The sequence below is a fragment of the Mirounga leonina genome, unplaced genomic scaffold, assembly GCF_011800145.1.
Source record: "Mirounga leonina isolate KUSES-001 unplaced genomic scaffold, KU_Mleo_1.0 Mir_94, whole genome shotgun sequence".
Classification (NCBI taxonomy): domain Eukaryota; kingdom Metazoa; phylum Chordata; class Mammalia; order Carnivora; family Phocidae; genus Mirounga; species Mirounga leonina.
The window spans coordinates 27360149-27375891 of record NW_023270855.1 but is presented as its reverse complement, the minus strand read 5'-3'; the positions used below and the strand labels follow the sequence as shown (position 1 = coordinate 27375891).

Sequence of the window (15743 nt, the reverse complement as noted above, 5' to 3'; positions counted from 1 at the left end):
TGAGTAAAAGAAGTGGAAGGGGAAAAAAAGACCATGGGGAGCAAATCTGAACTGGAAGAAAAATAGCAATTTAACAAGGATGACACTGCAGCCAAGTGAAAAGTTACCTAAGACACAGAACAGGGCGCCTGGGTGGCTCAGTTGGTTAAGCGACTCCTTCGGCTCAGGTCATGATCCTGGAGTCCCTGGATCGAGTCCCGCATCGGGCTCCCTGCTCGGCAGGCAGTCTGCTTCTCCCTCTGACCCTCCTCCCTCTCATGCTCTCTGTATCTCATTCTCTCTGTCTCAAATAAATAAATAAAATCTTTAAAAAAAAAAAAGACACAGAACAGCTGGGGCGCCTGGGTGACTCAGTCGGTTAAGCGTCTGCCTTTGGCTCAGGTCATGATCTCAAGGTCCTGGGATCGAGCCCCATGTCAGGCTCCCTGTTCAGCAGGGAGTCTGCTTCTCCCTCTTCCTCTGCCTGCGTTCACTCTCTCTCTCTGTGTGTGTGTCAAATAAATAAATAAAATCTTAAAAAGAGAGAGAGAGAGAACAGCCAACTGCAATGTACGGATCACATTTCAATCAAACTCTAAACAAATGGACTTTAAGAAGGTGTTGCAGGGACAATTAGGAAAATTTTAACATATGTACTGTGTAGGTTATGTGGAACAGTTATTGCTGATTTTGCTCAGCATGGTATATTTACATTACAGTTACATAAGAAAATAGCATCGTTTTTCAGAGATGTATATGGGAGTGTTTAGACAAGAAATGCCACGATACCTACGTTTACTTTCAAACACTCCAGCAAAAAGAAAAAATAAAAAGCAAACATGGAAAAGTCTTTGCTATCATTAAGTGTAGATGGTGTTTTTATGGGGTTTCATTATACTGTTGCCTCTATGTATGTATGTGTGCTTAAAGATGGTCTTCATAACATGTGTTTTTAAAGACATGATGAAAAAAGTTAAGCAAATAAATGAGCACAGATGAAAGAAAAAAACAGTTCCTGTATTAGAAGTTTCTTTTCTACTCTCCTTTATTTTGCTGTAATATTGCACTACTAACGCTAATGTTTAATAAAAGGAATCTTTTTTTATAGAAATGCCACAAAGAAGATAAAGCTGAGGAAATAGGCTCAATAATTCAGTTCTTCAAAACAGTAATCTTCTGGGAGTTGCTTATGTTGACTATTTATTAGATACAGTCACTGAAGAACATAAAAAAGAGAAAAAAGGTATAAAGACTGTTGAGGAACAAAAAGGGGTCAGGGACGGGGCATGAAGCCCAAACAATAAGCCCCGAATGGAACTATCTGTAAAGATTGAAATCAGCTCTGGGTTTGAGGGCTGGTTGTTTCCTTACACTCTGTGGACATGTTCATTCACTTTTCCCAGTTCAGCTTTCTTATTTGTAAATGGGAACAACTGGGGCATCCTCCTCCCAAAGAGCAGTTGCAGGAGTAAACAAAGTAACCCAGCATGGGCTTTCACACTGCTCAGCACATGGCCTTCAATGTTGCCTGTTCTTCTGCTCACAGGCTGAATGGCTAAAGGAAAGATGTGAAGATCCAGAAAGTGTGTGGGAAGGTGTAGGCAGGCTGGCTTCTCACAGAAGTAACTAATTAGCCAACAACCACTGACCTGCTTGAGCCCAGAGCTTCTGTCACAGCCTGGAACCCTCCAGTCATCCCAGAAGTGTTTACTTAAACCCCCCCCTCAGAGGTCTGTCCTTCACTGTCTCTCACTCCATTTGGGCCTGGCTATCGGGCTGCTAATCTAATCAGCTAATCTATGCTAAATTATTAATAGGATCCCAGAGGTTAATGTGTAACAACTACACCCTCCAACAGAGGCCCGCTGGAGACTGCAAGGCCTCAGCGAGTCATTAGTCTTGGTGGGAATTTCGGGCACCAGGGAGCCCTCCTCCAATCCAATCAAATTGTAGGCAAGCATATTAGAAATCCTGCCTTGAAAGCAATCCATATATGAATGCAAACGAATCAACAAAGTGCAGAGCAAAAAACCCTCTGAGTAGACCAGGACAAAAGGGTTGTGGAAATTGGTATGTTTTTGTGGTTTGTGTCCTCGGGCAAACCAACTTCATGGACTTCTCTGCAGAGGGCAAAATGTAGGTTGGGGTAAAGATTAAAATATACAATCCATGTAAAGCCCTTGGAACAGTGCCTGCCACACAATACGTGCTCGACAAACGTGAGCTATTGATGATATCATCTAGGGACTCCATTAAATGAAAGCATAAGACACTCTGAAAACTCAAGTGAAAAGGATTTTCTAATTGGTGGCTTCCATTTGTATTCTCTGTGGAGTCAGGCCCACAGGACAGCACACAGGAATTAGATCTGGGTTAGTGTCAGGCCCACTTCCTATTAGCTGTGTGACTTTGGACAAGTTGTTCAGCCTCTCTGAGCTGTAATTTTCTCAAATGTAAAATAAGAGTAATAGTATGTAACCTATAGTGTTGTTGAATGGATTATAAATGATAATGTATGGAAAGTCTGTAGCACAGTGACCCCAAACGCACAGAAGACCCTAACAAAAAATGTCTTTAATTATCATCTTGTATTTTCCAGCCTTTATGACTGCACCCTCAGGAGGCCAATCAACAAGTCACAGTACATTCTCACGGACCGAGTCTCCAGTGCCTGATGCCTAATGGGGACTAAGCCACGGTAATCCCAGGGTCAGTCCAACATGCACAAGGCAATTTAGCAGGGTTGAGATGGAGCCTCAGCTTTGACCAGCCCCATTGTCCCAAAGAAGCAGATACAAGGCAGGATTTTTGTTTGTCTGGTTACGGAGATTATCTCATTCCAAAAAAAAAAAGCAGGGGATCATGGCTTGACTGCTGGTCCCTGGTCGTAAGTGCCATGAGGCTACCAAATAACCGTATGCCATGATCCATTTCTTTTTAACTATATTTTCTGATTATAAAACGATTATAGAATTGAGGCAAAAATATAAGAATATAAAATAAAAAGGTTGCTTATGTTCCTGCCAACCAGAAATAATCTGTTCTTAATATTTCTATCCATATTGCTTCATATTTTTTCTTTAAACACACATGTACCACAACACAGCTATCATTTTTAAAAAATGAGATCATACCATATACTTGTTCATGACTTGCTTGTTTGCTTAAGATGTGTATATACATATATATATATATACACACACACACACACGTCCGTGTTAACATAAATGTGTATGATCATTTTTGATGGCTGCATAGGAATCCATCAAATGTATCCCTCATAAATCATTGGTCTATCCTCCTACTGAAGAACACCTAGGTTGTTTCCAGCCTTTTGCTATAATAAACACCACCATACTGAGTATTCTCACACAAACGTCTTTACACAATTGTCCAATTATTTCTTTAGAAGTGGCATCGATGGGTCAACAAGTACTTAATTCTTAAATGCCTTAAATAAAACAAAAAACCAGCAGGTCTTGCTGAGATGGGAGGGTGAGAGAAACATTCTAGTAATGGAAAAAGACAGTCTTTTAGGCCCAGACAAACAAAATAGCCTTCTGTTGGCCTTTTCCCCCCTGCCTTTCTCTCTCTCACCTACCAGGAAGCATGTCTATCTCACTGATAAGAACAACTAAATCCTCTTGTGCAAAATTCAGGGTCAAACAGAGAGTGTCTGTGAGACAGAACTTGAGGTTTCATCTGGAAATGCAATGTGAAGGATTAGCAGGAAGTGGCTTATAAAAGCAATAAACTCTCCTGAATGGCTCCACTGCGCCAGCCACTTCGCCCCCCTGGGGTGGGGAGAGGCAGGCAAGGCAGCTCAATGAACTCTACTGAGGACCCACTGTGTTGGGGACACAGGAGTAGCAAGGGCATGCCGCAGGAAAGAGAAGATATCCCACACCCCATCCTGAATCCTGAGGAACTTACAAACAGGATGAAAATCACAAATAAATGCAGATCCACTCAACTGACCCAAACGTACACACCCAGACGTAACCAACGATGGCAAAACAGAGACACTGTAGGAAGGGCAGCCATTGGGCCAAGAGAAACTTGCAAGAAATGAATTTTTTAAAATACTGCACAATGAGGGCGCCTGGGTGGCTCAGTCAGTTAAGCGTCTGCCTTCAGCTCAGGTCATGATCCCAGTGTCCTGGGATCGAACCCCTCATCAGGCTCCCTGCTCGGTGGGGAGCCTGCTTCTCCCTCCCCCTCTGCCTGCCTGTTGGCCTACTTGTGACCTCTCTCTCTCTCTCTGTCAAATAAATAGAATCTTTAAAAAAAAAGTGCTGCATTAGGTACAGAGAAAATAAGCAAAGAGAAGGCGGCTCTCCGCCCCCTCACTTGCTGGCAGGGTGACCTTGGGCAAGTCCCATAAGCCCTTTATGACCTGGTTACCAAGAAGCTCTAAGCTAAGCACAGGAATCCGATCAGCTTTGGGTTTTGGCATTGAGTTTTCCTTTCCTTGCTGTGTTGTTTCAATTTCTATTTTCATGACTCTTCTTTTTAATCTCCCATTCAGTGATTGTCTACCATCTGCTAAACACTGTCCTGGGAGCTTTCACTATTTCATACTCATTTGGTCCTAACTACACCCTTGAAAGGTATGTGTTATTCTTACTTTATGCTCTAAATGTGCTTGAGGTCACACAGCTGACGGGAATAAAGATGGTTCCTGGTTTTATCCTCACGGCACAGAGGAGTTTGGAAATAAGCTACGGCTGAATGCACATATGAATGAATAAATTAAGTTGTTGACTCCCTTCTAAACCCATGCAATTTTCACTACATAAGACTCCTTCTGCACGTGTCGTTTTAATGTAAATTATCTCAGAATCTGTTTTTGAAAATCAGACATACATCAAGAATCAGAAATGAGCAGGACTCAATCCATCAGTAGGCAAGAGCATAACAGCCATAGTGCCTAGTGCTGGGCAGGATCCCATTTTCCAGCAGCTAAGGGTCATACTCAGCTCAGTAGTGGACTTGCAGGGGCCTGCTCCAAGGCGAGGGCAATCTTAAATTCTGATGGGTTGGTGTTGTATATAGAGCTGATCACTCCTGGAAATAAGTAACTTAACGTTCCAGGACTATAGTTTGCTCATCTGTACAGAATGAGCCTGTTGGCCTAGAGCTAACTACTACAGTTTCCTCCAGAAAATCTTCTGTCAGTCTATAAGACATAGAAAACAGTGATGAAGAACGCAAAGCAAGTGGCAAGCCAAGGATAGTGGTTATTGCCTTAAATCCTACATTAGCAGGGACTCTCACATTTGGCTGAACTTCTGGGTTAAGTGGAACACTCAGTAAACCCACTGATTCTTGCTCATTCTCGCTAGCCTGAGAGGGAGGGTGTGTGTGTGTGTGTGTGTGTGTGTGTGTGTGTGTGTGTTTAAAGAACCTGTATTTGTAAGAAGTTCCCAGGATACTTCTAAAGTTTACCCTTGGCTACCAACCACTGCTCTGGGGGGAAGTCCCTGAAGCTGACTGGATTAATATTTGTAGAGGATATTTTCTGCTCTGGCCAGAGGGACTTCTGCCCGCACCCCCTACCCCCCCCCCCCCAACCCCACCTACTTTCACTCCCTGTGCACAGGCTACCTGGTTTCGGATGTTTCCGTGACCTGCTGGTCCATCCCTGTAATGGCTGCTGGTGAATTGTGCCATATTCCAAAGTTCTTTCCAACTGTTCTGAGCCTCCTGCATCTGTATTCAAAGAAGGGGTGCAGAAGCAGCTGGAAGAGAGAAACCAGAGTGGCAGAGTCCAGCAGCAACCTTTGGAAGAGCCAATCAAGACTGCCAGCTCCTGATTAATCACATGGGGTGAAGGAAGGGCAGCCATACTGGTCACTGGCAAGGACACACCTGAAGGAAAACTGAGAGTTGGCACGAGTGACTTCGACAGTGGCACATAAAGGCCCCAATACCAAGAAGGACTGGAACCCAAATAACTTTTTTGAAAAATTAAGCCATCTTCTGTTGTCCTCCATCTTCACCTTTTCAGAGTCCCTTTTCTTTGTGTTTTTAACAGGACTTGACAATGACTCACCCTCTAGCCCAGAAAATCAAATGTTGATTGACTTAGGTAATTAATTAAAAAAAAAAGAACTTTAAGGACTTTTTGAATGAGAGCATTAAGTAAGACTTCTCTCTCCTTCGCTGTCACACCCAACGCACACACACACATACACATCACACCTGCACAGAGAAAATGGATCATGGGATAAGACAAACATGGGCTGTCATTATGGAGTAGCTGGGAGGTCTGGGGCAAGTTGCTTCATCTCTGCTCCCCTGCCAGGTTCAATGGGGCTAAGAATGGTACCTGCCCCACAGGGTTGTGGTAAGGATCCCGTAAAGTCCTGTAGGTAAAGTGCTTTGCGCTTTGCCAGTATAAAGTAGGACCTTAATAAATGGCAGTTTAAAAAAAAAAAAATGTTGGTTTGCTACCACTTTAGGGCAAAAGATTATCACAAAGTGCTGTAGTTCAATAAATTGACCAATGAACATACTACTGGAGTATCTTCTGAATATATATTAATAAGATAGAAGGGGAGCAATCACGTTTCCTTTCTATCACATGCTATATGTAGGTTTACCCACATATATAAAATAAGCATTTGCTAATTCAGATTTGGGAAGTCAAGAAGGAAAGGACAATTTTCTCACTAGCATGGTCCAAAAAAATGCGGTACACATCTTGCCATCACACTGACTGGTAGCTGGCAGTCTTGGTGCCATGCCAGCCCCTGGGACTATGGTTTCTGAGTACACTGCTCCCCCTGCCCCCCATCTCACCCCCTGGCTCTTTAGTGAGTCTAACTGACATCATATTTCAGTTATATTCCATTTAGTCCTGGGAGGAGGAACTCAGCGCTAGATGGGCTACAATGCTAAACCCTCTGATCTGACTATTCCAGATTATAAGCAGCCAATGTTACCTTTCCTTATTCAGAAATAATTCCAGGAGGGAATAGGATACGACAGTCTGTCACAGATGAAGAACCTGATACAGATATAAGATGAAACAAGTGATCATTTGGGAAGCATTTTAGGAAACCCTCTGCTGGTTTGGAATTCGGGTCTTATTTGGAGATGCCAGAAAGACCCTGAAAAGTTACCTAATTCGGAGAAGCAACGTTTAAAATTACCGACTAGGGAGAAGTACAAAGTTTTAGAAACAGAAAGTTTAAGAATAAAAAAAAAAAAAAAAGTATTCTAACAAACATCCTAAAACAGGACCAAATTGAGGGACAATTTCTAGTGTCAAGCCATCATCAGAGAGAAAGTACCCAGGCTTCAAAGACAGTGGAAGGTTGCCTCAAGGCTGTAGATTGAGAAACATACACAAGCATAAGCTTTCGGAGGGGCCCAGAATGACATAGCCCTGACAATGGCCAGACGTGTCAGCACAAAGCCTCAAGGAATGTGTCCAGCATGGAAGGAAAGCCAGGGGTGGGCACAGACGCATTTGACTGAAACCTGACAGCACAATCCACAACTTCTATTCTGCTATTTCCTGAAGCCCTAGAACAACAGCTAAAACTCATGTTGATAGGAAAAACCCCAATGAACACAAAGAAATTTTTTTGAGTTCCATTTATGAGACTTTTTCACTTTTTCATAACCTTACATGGTAAAAAACAAAACAAAAAAAACCAACCCAAGTGAATAGAAAACACCAAGACACCCAGGGAACACAAGCCATTGCTGACTGAGGATAGGGCTGTGAGAGCCGGAAGACACTACGAAAGCCAAATCCAAAAAAATTTGCAACTTCAACAAAAGGCAGCTTTGCCCACAGTGAGCCTGGAGCCAGATGAGCTCCTATCGGGGCTTTCCTGGTTCTTAGCTGTGCAACCTTGGACAAGTTACTACACTCTCTGTAGCTTCCACATCTGTGCCATGGGGAATACCTACCTCGCTTGAAGACTGAGTAAAAGACAATGCAAGCGGTAGCACTTGGCAGCATGTGAAAGAGGTATATCTTTGTAGTCTTGCCACTGACCCATCTCACAGAGCTGGGGGCTCTGCTTGAGCAGGAAGGAAATACCTGAGGTGTCACACGCATGCCTTCCCATTGAGGGCCCTCTGTGCAGGGTGCTGTGCCGATAGACGATGTGCGGTTTGTTCTGTTCCTCTGCATCCACTTGCTCGTCAATGGACAGTAGTGGTTCAATAAAATAATCCCCATCGTGGGACCGGAATGTACCCAGCTGCAAATGAAGAGAGATGAGAGGTTGATTTCACAGAACTCAACTGCAGGGAGGGGAAAAAAATGGAACATTGCCAAGGAGAGAGGGTAGCATTTCCCCCAAGCCCTTCCCCATGAGGGCTGCTGAAACTGAACTCACTGCCCACCTATTCGGAGAAGCGGTTTATTTTCACTCTGCCAGGTCAGTACCTTCTCCTTGATTTGACTCTAGTTTATTATACCTGCTATGCAAATCTGTCTCTAAGAAATCCTTCCTTGGTGCCCAAATTCTAATCATATTCACTTTCTTTTTTTTTAAAAAAAGATTTTATTTATTTATTTGACAGACAGAGACAGAGCAAGAGAGGGAACACAAACAGGGGGAGTGGGAGAGGGAGAAGCAGGCTTCCTGAAGGGCAGGGAGCCCGATGCGGGGCTAGATCCCAGGACCCTGGGATCATGACCTGAGCCGAAGGCAGACGCTTAAGGACTGAGCCACCCAGGTGTCCCAATCATACTCACTTTCACAGGCTGTTCCAAGAGAGTGTTTCTGCATGTGAAGATAGCCTGGAAACTTAGGGACTAGTGTGACCTACAGAGGGGAAAGCTGACCCGTGGAAGCCTTATTATTAATTCGAATTCAGAAAGCATAGACCGACCACAGGCACTCCAGGTGGTCCCACCTGTGACACTGATAGATGAGTCTCTGCACACCCCTTCCCTTTGCAATAGGGAGTGAAATGGTACAAGGCTTGGAATCGGGCTGCCCTACGTTCCAGTCCCAGCCCTGGCACTTACCCACCCACCTTGGGCAAGTTCCTTAACTGCTCTGAGCTTTGGCTTCCTTGTTTGTCAACTGGGGACAAAAGTACTTAATGTAAAGGCTTATTGTGCAGACTAAATGAGATACTGCTTGGAAAGTGCTTAGCAAAGTGACACTCTGTAAGGGATTAGAACACCTTAGTGGCTTTCTTGCTGTCTTAGTCTCTAACCACCAGGATACAATGTGTGTAAGCACCTTGAAATGGGTAACTCCTTCCGCCCTTCCCACATACCCACAAGTTCTGCAAATGGTAAACGATGCCTCAGGGTTAAACCACCCAAACCACACATCCAAGAGCACTAAAAAGTTGCCCATGCAATGCAGTGGGCACTCTTTAAAGGAAGAAATCAAGCTCCTCAATGGGGCTGTAAAAAAAAGCAGAGCGCTTCTACCTTCCCTTAGACACAATGGATGTGACTGTCCTTGAACACCAGAGTTGTATCAGCAACACTTAGGAGTTTGTTAGAAATTCAAATAATCACGCTGCACCCTAAATTTGATCTACTGAATCAAAATCTCTGTGGGTAGGGCCGCCGGAGCTGAACTTTAATGAGCACTCCAAGGTATTCTCATGCACAATAAAGTTTGGGAAGCACGAGGCTGAGACACTGGGGTTTCCAAACCTATCTAAACTTCAAAATTGCCTGGGGACTTAAAAAAAATGAGATTTGTGGCATTACCCCATACCTGCAGATCTGGAATTTCCAGGGGTGAGGTCTAGAATCTATATTTTTAAAAAAGCCTTCCGCGTGATTCATGAGCTGCTGGCTTAAAGGGAGGACAGCTCTGGTGTCGTCAGACTAAGAATAGCTGGTTTCCCCAGAGAAGAAGTGGTTTAACCCATTTATTCTCATGCAGGCACCCCTCTCTGTTTTAAATATACAACTCTGGTGTTCTGTGAGCACAGAGCAGGAAGCTTACTACACGTGAAATCTACCAGAGATAGGCCCGAAACACTGGGGAAGAACCTGGGAGCTCCTCTGGGGGTGATCTGGCACCTTTATTTAGCAAAAGGGGAAACTAAGGCCCAAAGGGAGGAAGTGACTTGTCCAAAGTTCCTCTTCAGTGATACAGAAGCAGCTGAATGGTGCCAGTACTGAATCTAGAACTCAGGTATCCTGACTTTAGTCCAGTACCTTTTTAAAAAGGAACGTCAAAGGTCTCTGTAGGAACACAGATCCAGTCTCTGGCCCACGGTTAGGGGCATGGGTCAAAAAGACAGTGTGGGAACCCCAACTCTGCCACTTACTAGTTAGGAGACCTTGAGCAAGCCCCTGACTCTCCAAGCCTCAGTGTCCTTCCTTATCTGTAAAATGGGTTGTTTTGAGGATTGGGCTGTTGTGAGGATTTGGATGCGATGAGATAATGCACACAAAAAGTACTTTTTGTAGTGCAAGATGCATAATAAGAGTCTAAGAAATGTTATCTGTATGATGCCCAATTAATTTTGTTGTCGATTCACAGAACACAAGTTTGATGTTTAATGGATGTTTGATCAAAGAGTCATCTTTTCTTGGCTACAGTGACCATTTATTCCAACATAGGTACTAAGTACAATACACAAGACTCCAACATGGGAGAGAAATGATGCTGACCCTGCTGCCAAGGAGAGGGATAGATCGTGTGTACCAATAACTGTAATACAAGGGAGAGCATACTAAGCATCATAAGAAAGATACAGACAAATGTCTGTGAAGGAGGAGAGATGAGAGCAGTCTGGAGGACAAGTTTTCCTGGGGAAGAAGCTATGTAAGTTACACTTTAAAAGAGAAGTAGGATTGGAGCATGTGATGCTGGGGGAGATGACCAAGTAAACCCAAAGGCCCAAAGGCAATGAGGTAGGACTGGGATGGGAGGGAAATTCAGAGAAAGAACAAAAGCAGATGGACTGATACACAGGATTGGTGGAGCGAAAGCCTGAGAGAAGAGTGTGGCATGTGGGTGTGCAAGGCATGAGAAGGCACATCATAAATGGCCTGAATTGTCAGAGGAAGGGGTTAGTAGTTGTTCTCTAAGCAGTGGGGAGCTACTAGTACTAGGTAAGGTGAATGAACAGGGAAGTAATGTGACCTTGCACCTAGTCATCCTTAATCTGTTAGCAGTGTGTGGCAGGGATTAGAGAGGAAGACTGAAGGAGGAAAAGCCAGATGGAAATATTTCTTAGACAACAGTACTAAATGAGAGACGAGCAGAGAAGTAAAAGAGGTCGAGAATTAGGGTAGAGCTGGTTCAGACCAGGTGAGAGACACAGCTAAGATCGAACTCAGGGAAAATGATAACTGGTGGGGGAGGGTGTATGTGTGTGTTGGGGGGGGGTAGATTGGCATTTTTAGATTCACTCTATAGAGTGAAAGATTTCCTGGGGCGGGGGGAGCACTAGGTACGTCCTGATATTACTGGTATAGAACTGGTAATGGGAAGTCCTGGGAAGAAAGAAAAATTCCAGAAGGAAGACAAAGGGAATGAGGGTTTGGGGGCTAGATTAATCGCTGAAGATAGAGACACCTAGTGCACTTATCTTTTAAGATGTATTCTGGACCTTTCCCTCCCGGAAGAGGCAGATTGCCAATTAAATGCAATACGAAGGGGGTTATCACGGTCTATACAATCATTTCTGAAGTCCTGGCCCTCAGTTCCCAAGAGAGTTACCACTTGCAGATCCACGCGTGAGTTACCACCTAAAATTGCCAACTGAAATCAAGGTCCTGCGCAGCAAAGTATTTATACAACTGCTGGGGCCACTCAGCAGGGTGTGGAGGCGGGGAGGGAGGAGGAGTAAAGGTTGTTTACAAACTTTATGTACAGTCCCTGCCCCATCCGTAAGGTTCTGGAATTGGGGTTTATAATCTTCGGATCTAGGGGCGCTCTGATGACCTGGGGTCCAGTGCCTGACTTATGCCCACCCTGACCACAACCTTTTGAAGAATGGAAGGATTCCTGCGCTTTGGCCCTAGGTCTTGGGGCAGCAATGACTCACTGCAGCACCCCCTTACCCCCCCGTGCGTCAAACTGCCGTCTCCGCCCACCCCCAAACAAGCTCAACAGCGAGCCACAGCTCCGGGCGCTTTGCTGGGGGCTGGAGAGGCTAATCCCAATTCCCGTATCCCAGCAGGCTAAAACCTTCCCTGTCCCAGTCTTCAGGCTTGCCTCGCTCCCCACCGGACCCTTCCGACCCTTCCGTAGAATAGTGGAGATGGATGCGACATCCAGACCGGGGACACTGAATCCACCACCAACAGCGCACGCGGAAGGGGCAACCGAGTGCCCCGGGTAAGTATCTGTGCTTCCCCTTACAGAAGGTGACGGGGGAATGTGGGTCCTCGGGGGAAGAGTAAACGCATCACCAGGGCGCAGTGCACACATCGCGTTGCGCTGGGAGAACCTGACCCAGGAAAGTTTCTGCGTCACACGTTCCTGGCAGGAACGCACATTGTTTGGGAGAGTCAAGGACCACTTTCCCTCCAGCCAGAACTTTAGAGCAGGTCTTCAAATGTGGGGGTGGGGGGTAAAAAGCGGATGCCATCTGGGACCAAGTGGAGAGCGAGTGGGGGGGGGGAGGTCAGGCGGGGGTCAAGGTATCCGCTCGGAAAACCTGCTAAGTGCGTATTTTGCAGTGCAGGGAGGTGGCCAGCCCGCCCCTACTCGCCCTCTCTCTCCAGGGAAACGTGCGTTGTAGGACCTGTATTTCGATTCTCTGGAGCCCCTATGCGTGGCAGAAAACCCAGAAGTACCGAAATCTCGTACACGCGGCTTCTCCAGCCTCTCCCCCACTATTTCTGTTTCTTGGGGCCACCCCGCCAGCAGGGTGCAGAGTCGGACTGCGCCACACCCCCACTCCCAGTTTCTACCCTAATTCAAAGCGTCCGGAGCAGGCTCCGCCCTCTTCCCCGCCCCCGGAGCCCTCGGCCCACCCTTCCGTTCCTGGGACTGACCTGTTCCCTGTCAATCCTGTTGAGCCTCAGGGTTCCCGGCGCGTGAAAAAAGGCCCAGAGAAATCGCCGGGACTCTAGATTACGCACCGCCCTCCACGACACACAGAAGGAACTCCCCATACCAGAGGCTGGGGATCCTCAGCCCACAGCCCTGTCTCAAGACGCGCCAGTAAGGAATCGGGTCCTCCCTGCGCTCAGCTGCTCCGCTCCTGGGCAGCAGGGTTTGCTGCAAGGGAGGACAACTCTGGGAATTTGGAAGCCGACTTCCAAGCTGCCTACTAGCGTTGGGCAAAGCGCAGTGGAGCCGAGTTCGGACTCTAGAAAGCTCCGAAACATACCGAACCCCCTGCGTGCGCGCTTCTCTAGAGTAAGCACACGCACTGGGCTTGTCATCCAAACCTCAGGATGCAAAGGAGTTTCTAGCGGATATTTAAAGCCAGGATGGAAACTCGGCGCAGTGAGGGTCCTAGGCTAGAGAGCAATTAATTAAGCCTTCCAGAAACGGGTGAAGAGGCGGGAGGGGAGCGGTGGGGTGGGGGCACACACCAACTCACCATTCCTGAGCAGAGACTGATGACCGCCGTGTGCTCGGACTTGGTATTGACATGGCCTTTGTAGAAGCAATGCTTGAGTTCCGCTTCCTCCTCGGAATAAAATTTTGTCTCATTCTCCCCGGGCGTCCCGAGGAGGGTGACAGTGAACCTTGGAGCGATAAATCCGGCATGGGCAGTGAGATTAAATAGAAATTGCTGGCCAAAGGCAGAGAGGCGGTAATGCTCCTGGGAAGAGGTAGAGGAAGCGAAGGCAGGCCAGGGGTCAGAGGCAGCGTTAATGCTCCGTCGCCTTCTTTTGAAGTGCACGTTCGTGGAAAAGGGTTCTCCGAGAGCGTTCACTCGGATGGGAGACGCGATTTCGTATTCGCTCAGGGTCTCTAATAATTTCACTGCAGGGAAAAGCAGAGACACATGAACCAATAATTCCATTTTCCGCAAGCCAATTTCCCGCAAGTTTTAATTTAAAATGAAGGGGGCTCTGTCCTGGGTTATTTTCCAACAGTTATTTTTGCCCATTTGAGTCAATGCCTTCACCCTCAGCCAATGCACAAATATTTACTGAGCACCTACTAAGTGCCAGGAACGGCCAGGAACTATGCTAGACTCTGAGGATACACTGTTCGGAAGCAGACAGTGAACAAGTCAAAAATACATAAGATAATTTCAGATTCGGACAAATACCCTGAGTGAAATAAAACATGCCACTATCTGCTACCCCCAGTTACTAAGTAACTATAGTTTGGGGCATGGAGGTGGGGAAGGGGAAAGATCAAACTACAGGCAAAGAGGGGTGGGGGAGACGAAGTTTGTTCTACAGCGGCTCTCTCTAGAAATTGACTGGGAGTGACCTAAAGAAGGGAGAGGCTGTACAGCCGGAGATAATTCTTTCTAGGAAAAGGAGAGAGGCCTCCGCTGCGGGGTGCCCAATGTGGGACGCAGAAGCTGGGGAGGTGGCGACTGGGGCGGACGGGTCGCGGTGGCCGGAGCCTCATTACCTTGCCTCGGGTGCAGCCTGTCCTTGCGCACGGCCGCCGCGGCGTCTGGGCTCCCCATCTCGGCCAGGTCCCGCACCAGGAACGTTAGCAGTGTGGCCCAGGATACAAACTGCATGGTGCTCCCCACCCCTCCCCCGTGGCTCCCACCCCCCCTCCCTCCTGCCCTGCTTGGCTGCGGCGGCGACGCGAGGCAGCGGCCGCGGTGAGCGCGCGGAGCCCGGCGCCCGCCGCCAACTTTTGACTTTAGGAGTCGCTGAGGTCTCGCCGCGAGGGTCCCGTCTGCGCTCGGCTGAGCAACGCCGCCGCCTGCCGAGAGCTGAGCCGCTCGGGCCGCAGGAGGAGCCGGAGGAGGAGGAGGGCTGGGGCTCGGCTGCTCGGCCGCATAATGTCCAGGGAGCCGGCGGGAGAAGGCGCGGAACGTGCGCTCCGAGGCGCGCCGGGCGCCCTGTGCTGCGGGGGATAGCGGAGCGGCTTCTTGAATGGGGGGCTGGGGGGCGGAGGCGGGGGGGCCGCGGGTCCTCCGCCGCTCAAATACCCCGGGTGCCCGCCTCCAGGAGGAGAGGGGAGGAGAAAGCGAAGCGAGTGGGGACCGCCTCCTAGACGGAGTCCCCTCCTCGGCTGCCCGTGCGAGTCTCGCAGCCGGCCGCGGGCTGCAGGAGGCGGAGGCCAGAGGCGCCCGGAGCTCGGGGCCGGCCGCTCGCGCTCCCCGCCACCTCGTGGAGAGCGGCTTTTCTGAGACTCCCTGCCCTGGGGAGGGAGAGCAGAGAAAGTTCTCTCCCTTTCCCGGCGCTCTCAGTTTCTGCCTCTGGACCCCTCTCCTCTCCGCCTCTCCTCCCTCTGCTCGCTCTCTCCCTTCAGAAGCTCTCTTTTCCCTTCCTCGCCCTCGCCTCTCTGTGCCGCCCTGTCCCGGTTCTCTCAGCGCGGTGTCGCCTCCCCTCCCACTGTGCCCCCGTTTCCCCTATTTCTCCTTTCCCTTTTCTCTTTCCTCCCTTCTGTCTCCTTGTCTTCATAACAGCCCTCTCCCTCTTCTCTTTCCCCCTTTATGAATTTCTGTCCCTGTCTCTCCCCTTCGTTTGGTTTCTTACAAGTGAAAGTGGCCCAGTGCCGGAGCGCCTTCCCCCTCCTACAGTTTCTCACTGGGGACGAAATGTGATATCTGAGTTCCACTCTCGAGCTGATCGCCCTAAGTCAAGAGTCTTAGAGATGGGGTTCTTAATCTGGAAGTTCGGGGTGCGTTTCAGATCCACAGTCTTTTGAAAA

General features: G+C 47.8%; 1 protein-coding gene across 9 annotated transcripts in view; it reads right to left on the bottom strand.

The window, feature by feature from the left end:
- ADAMTS9 (ADAM metallopeptidase with thrombospondin type 1 motif 9) overlaps window positions 1-14973 on the bottom strand; it is a 163251-nt gene extending 148278 nt beyond the window's left edge. For 4 of the 9 annotated variants that reach the window (XM_034998581.1, XM_034998586.1, XM_034998585.1 and 1 more), the window contains exons 1-3: window positions 14484-14973; window positions 13489-13877; window positions 8039-8201 (exon numbers count right to left, since the gene is read on the bottom strand). In XM_034998581.1, the coding sequence (XP_034854472.1) occupies window positions 8039-8201; window positions 13489-13877; window positions 14484-14598 (667 nt within the window). In that variant the 5' untranslated portion in view covers window positions 14599-14973. Of the gene's footprint in view, window positions 1-5586; window positions 5721-8038; window positions 8202-13488; window positions 13878-14483 lie in introns of those variants that run through there. The other 5 variants (XM_034998583.1, XM_034998589.1, XM_034998588.1 and 2 more) reach the window with 4 other exon arrangements.
- Window positions 14974-15743: the final 770 nt, after the last annotated feature.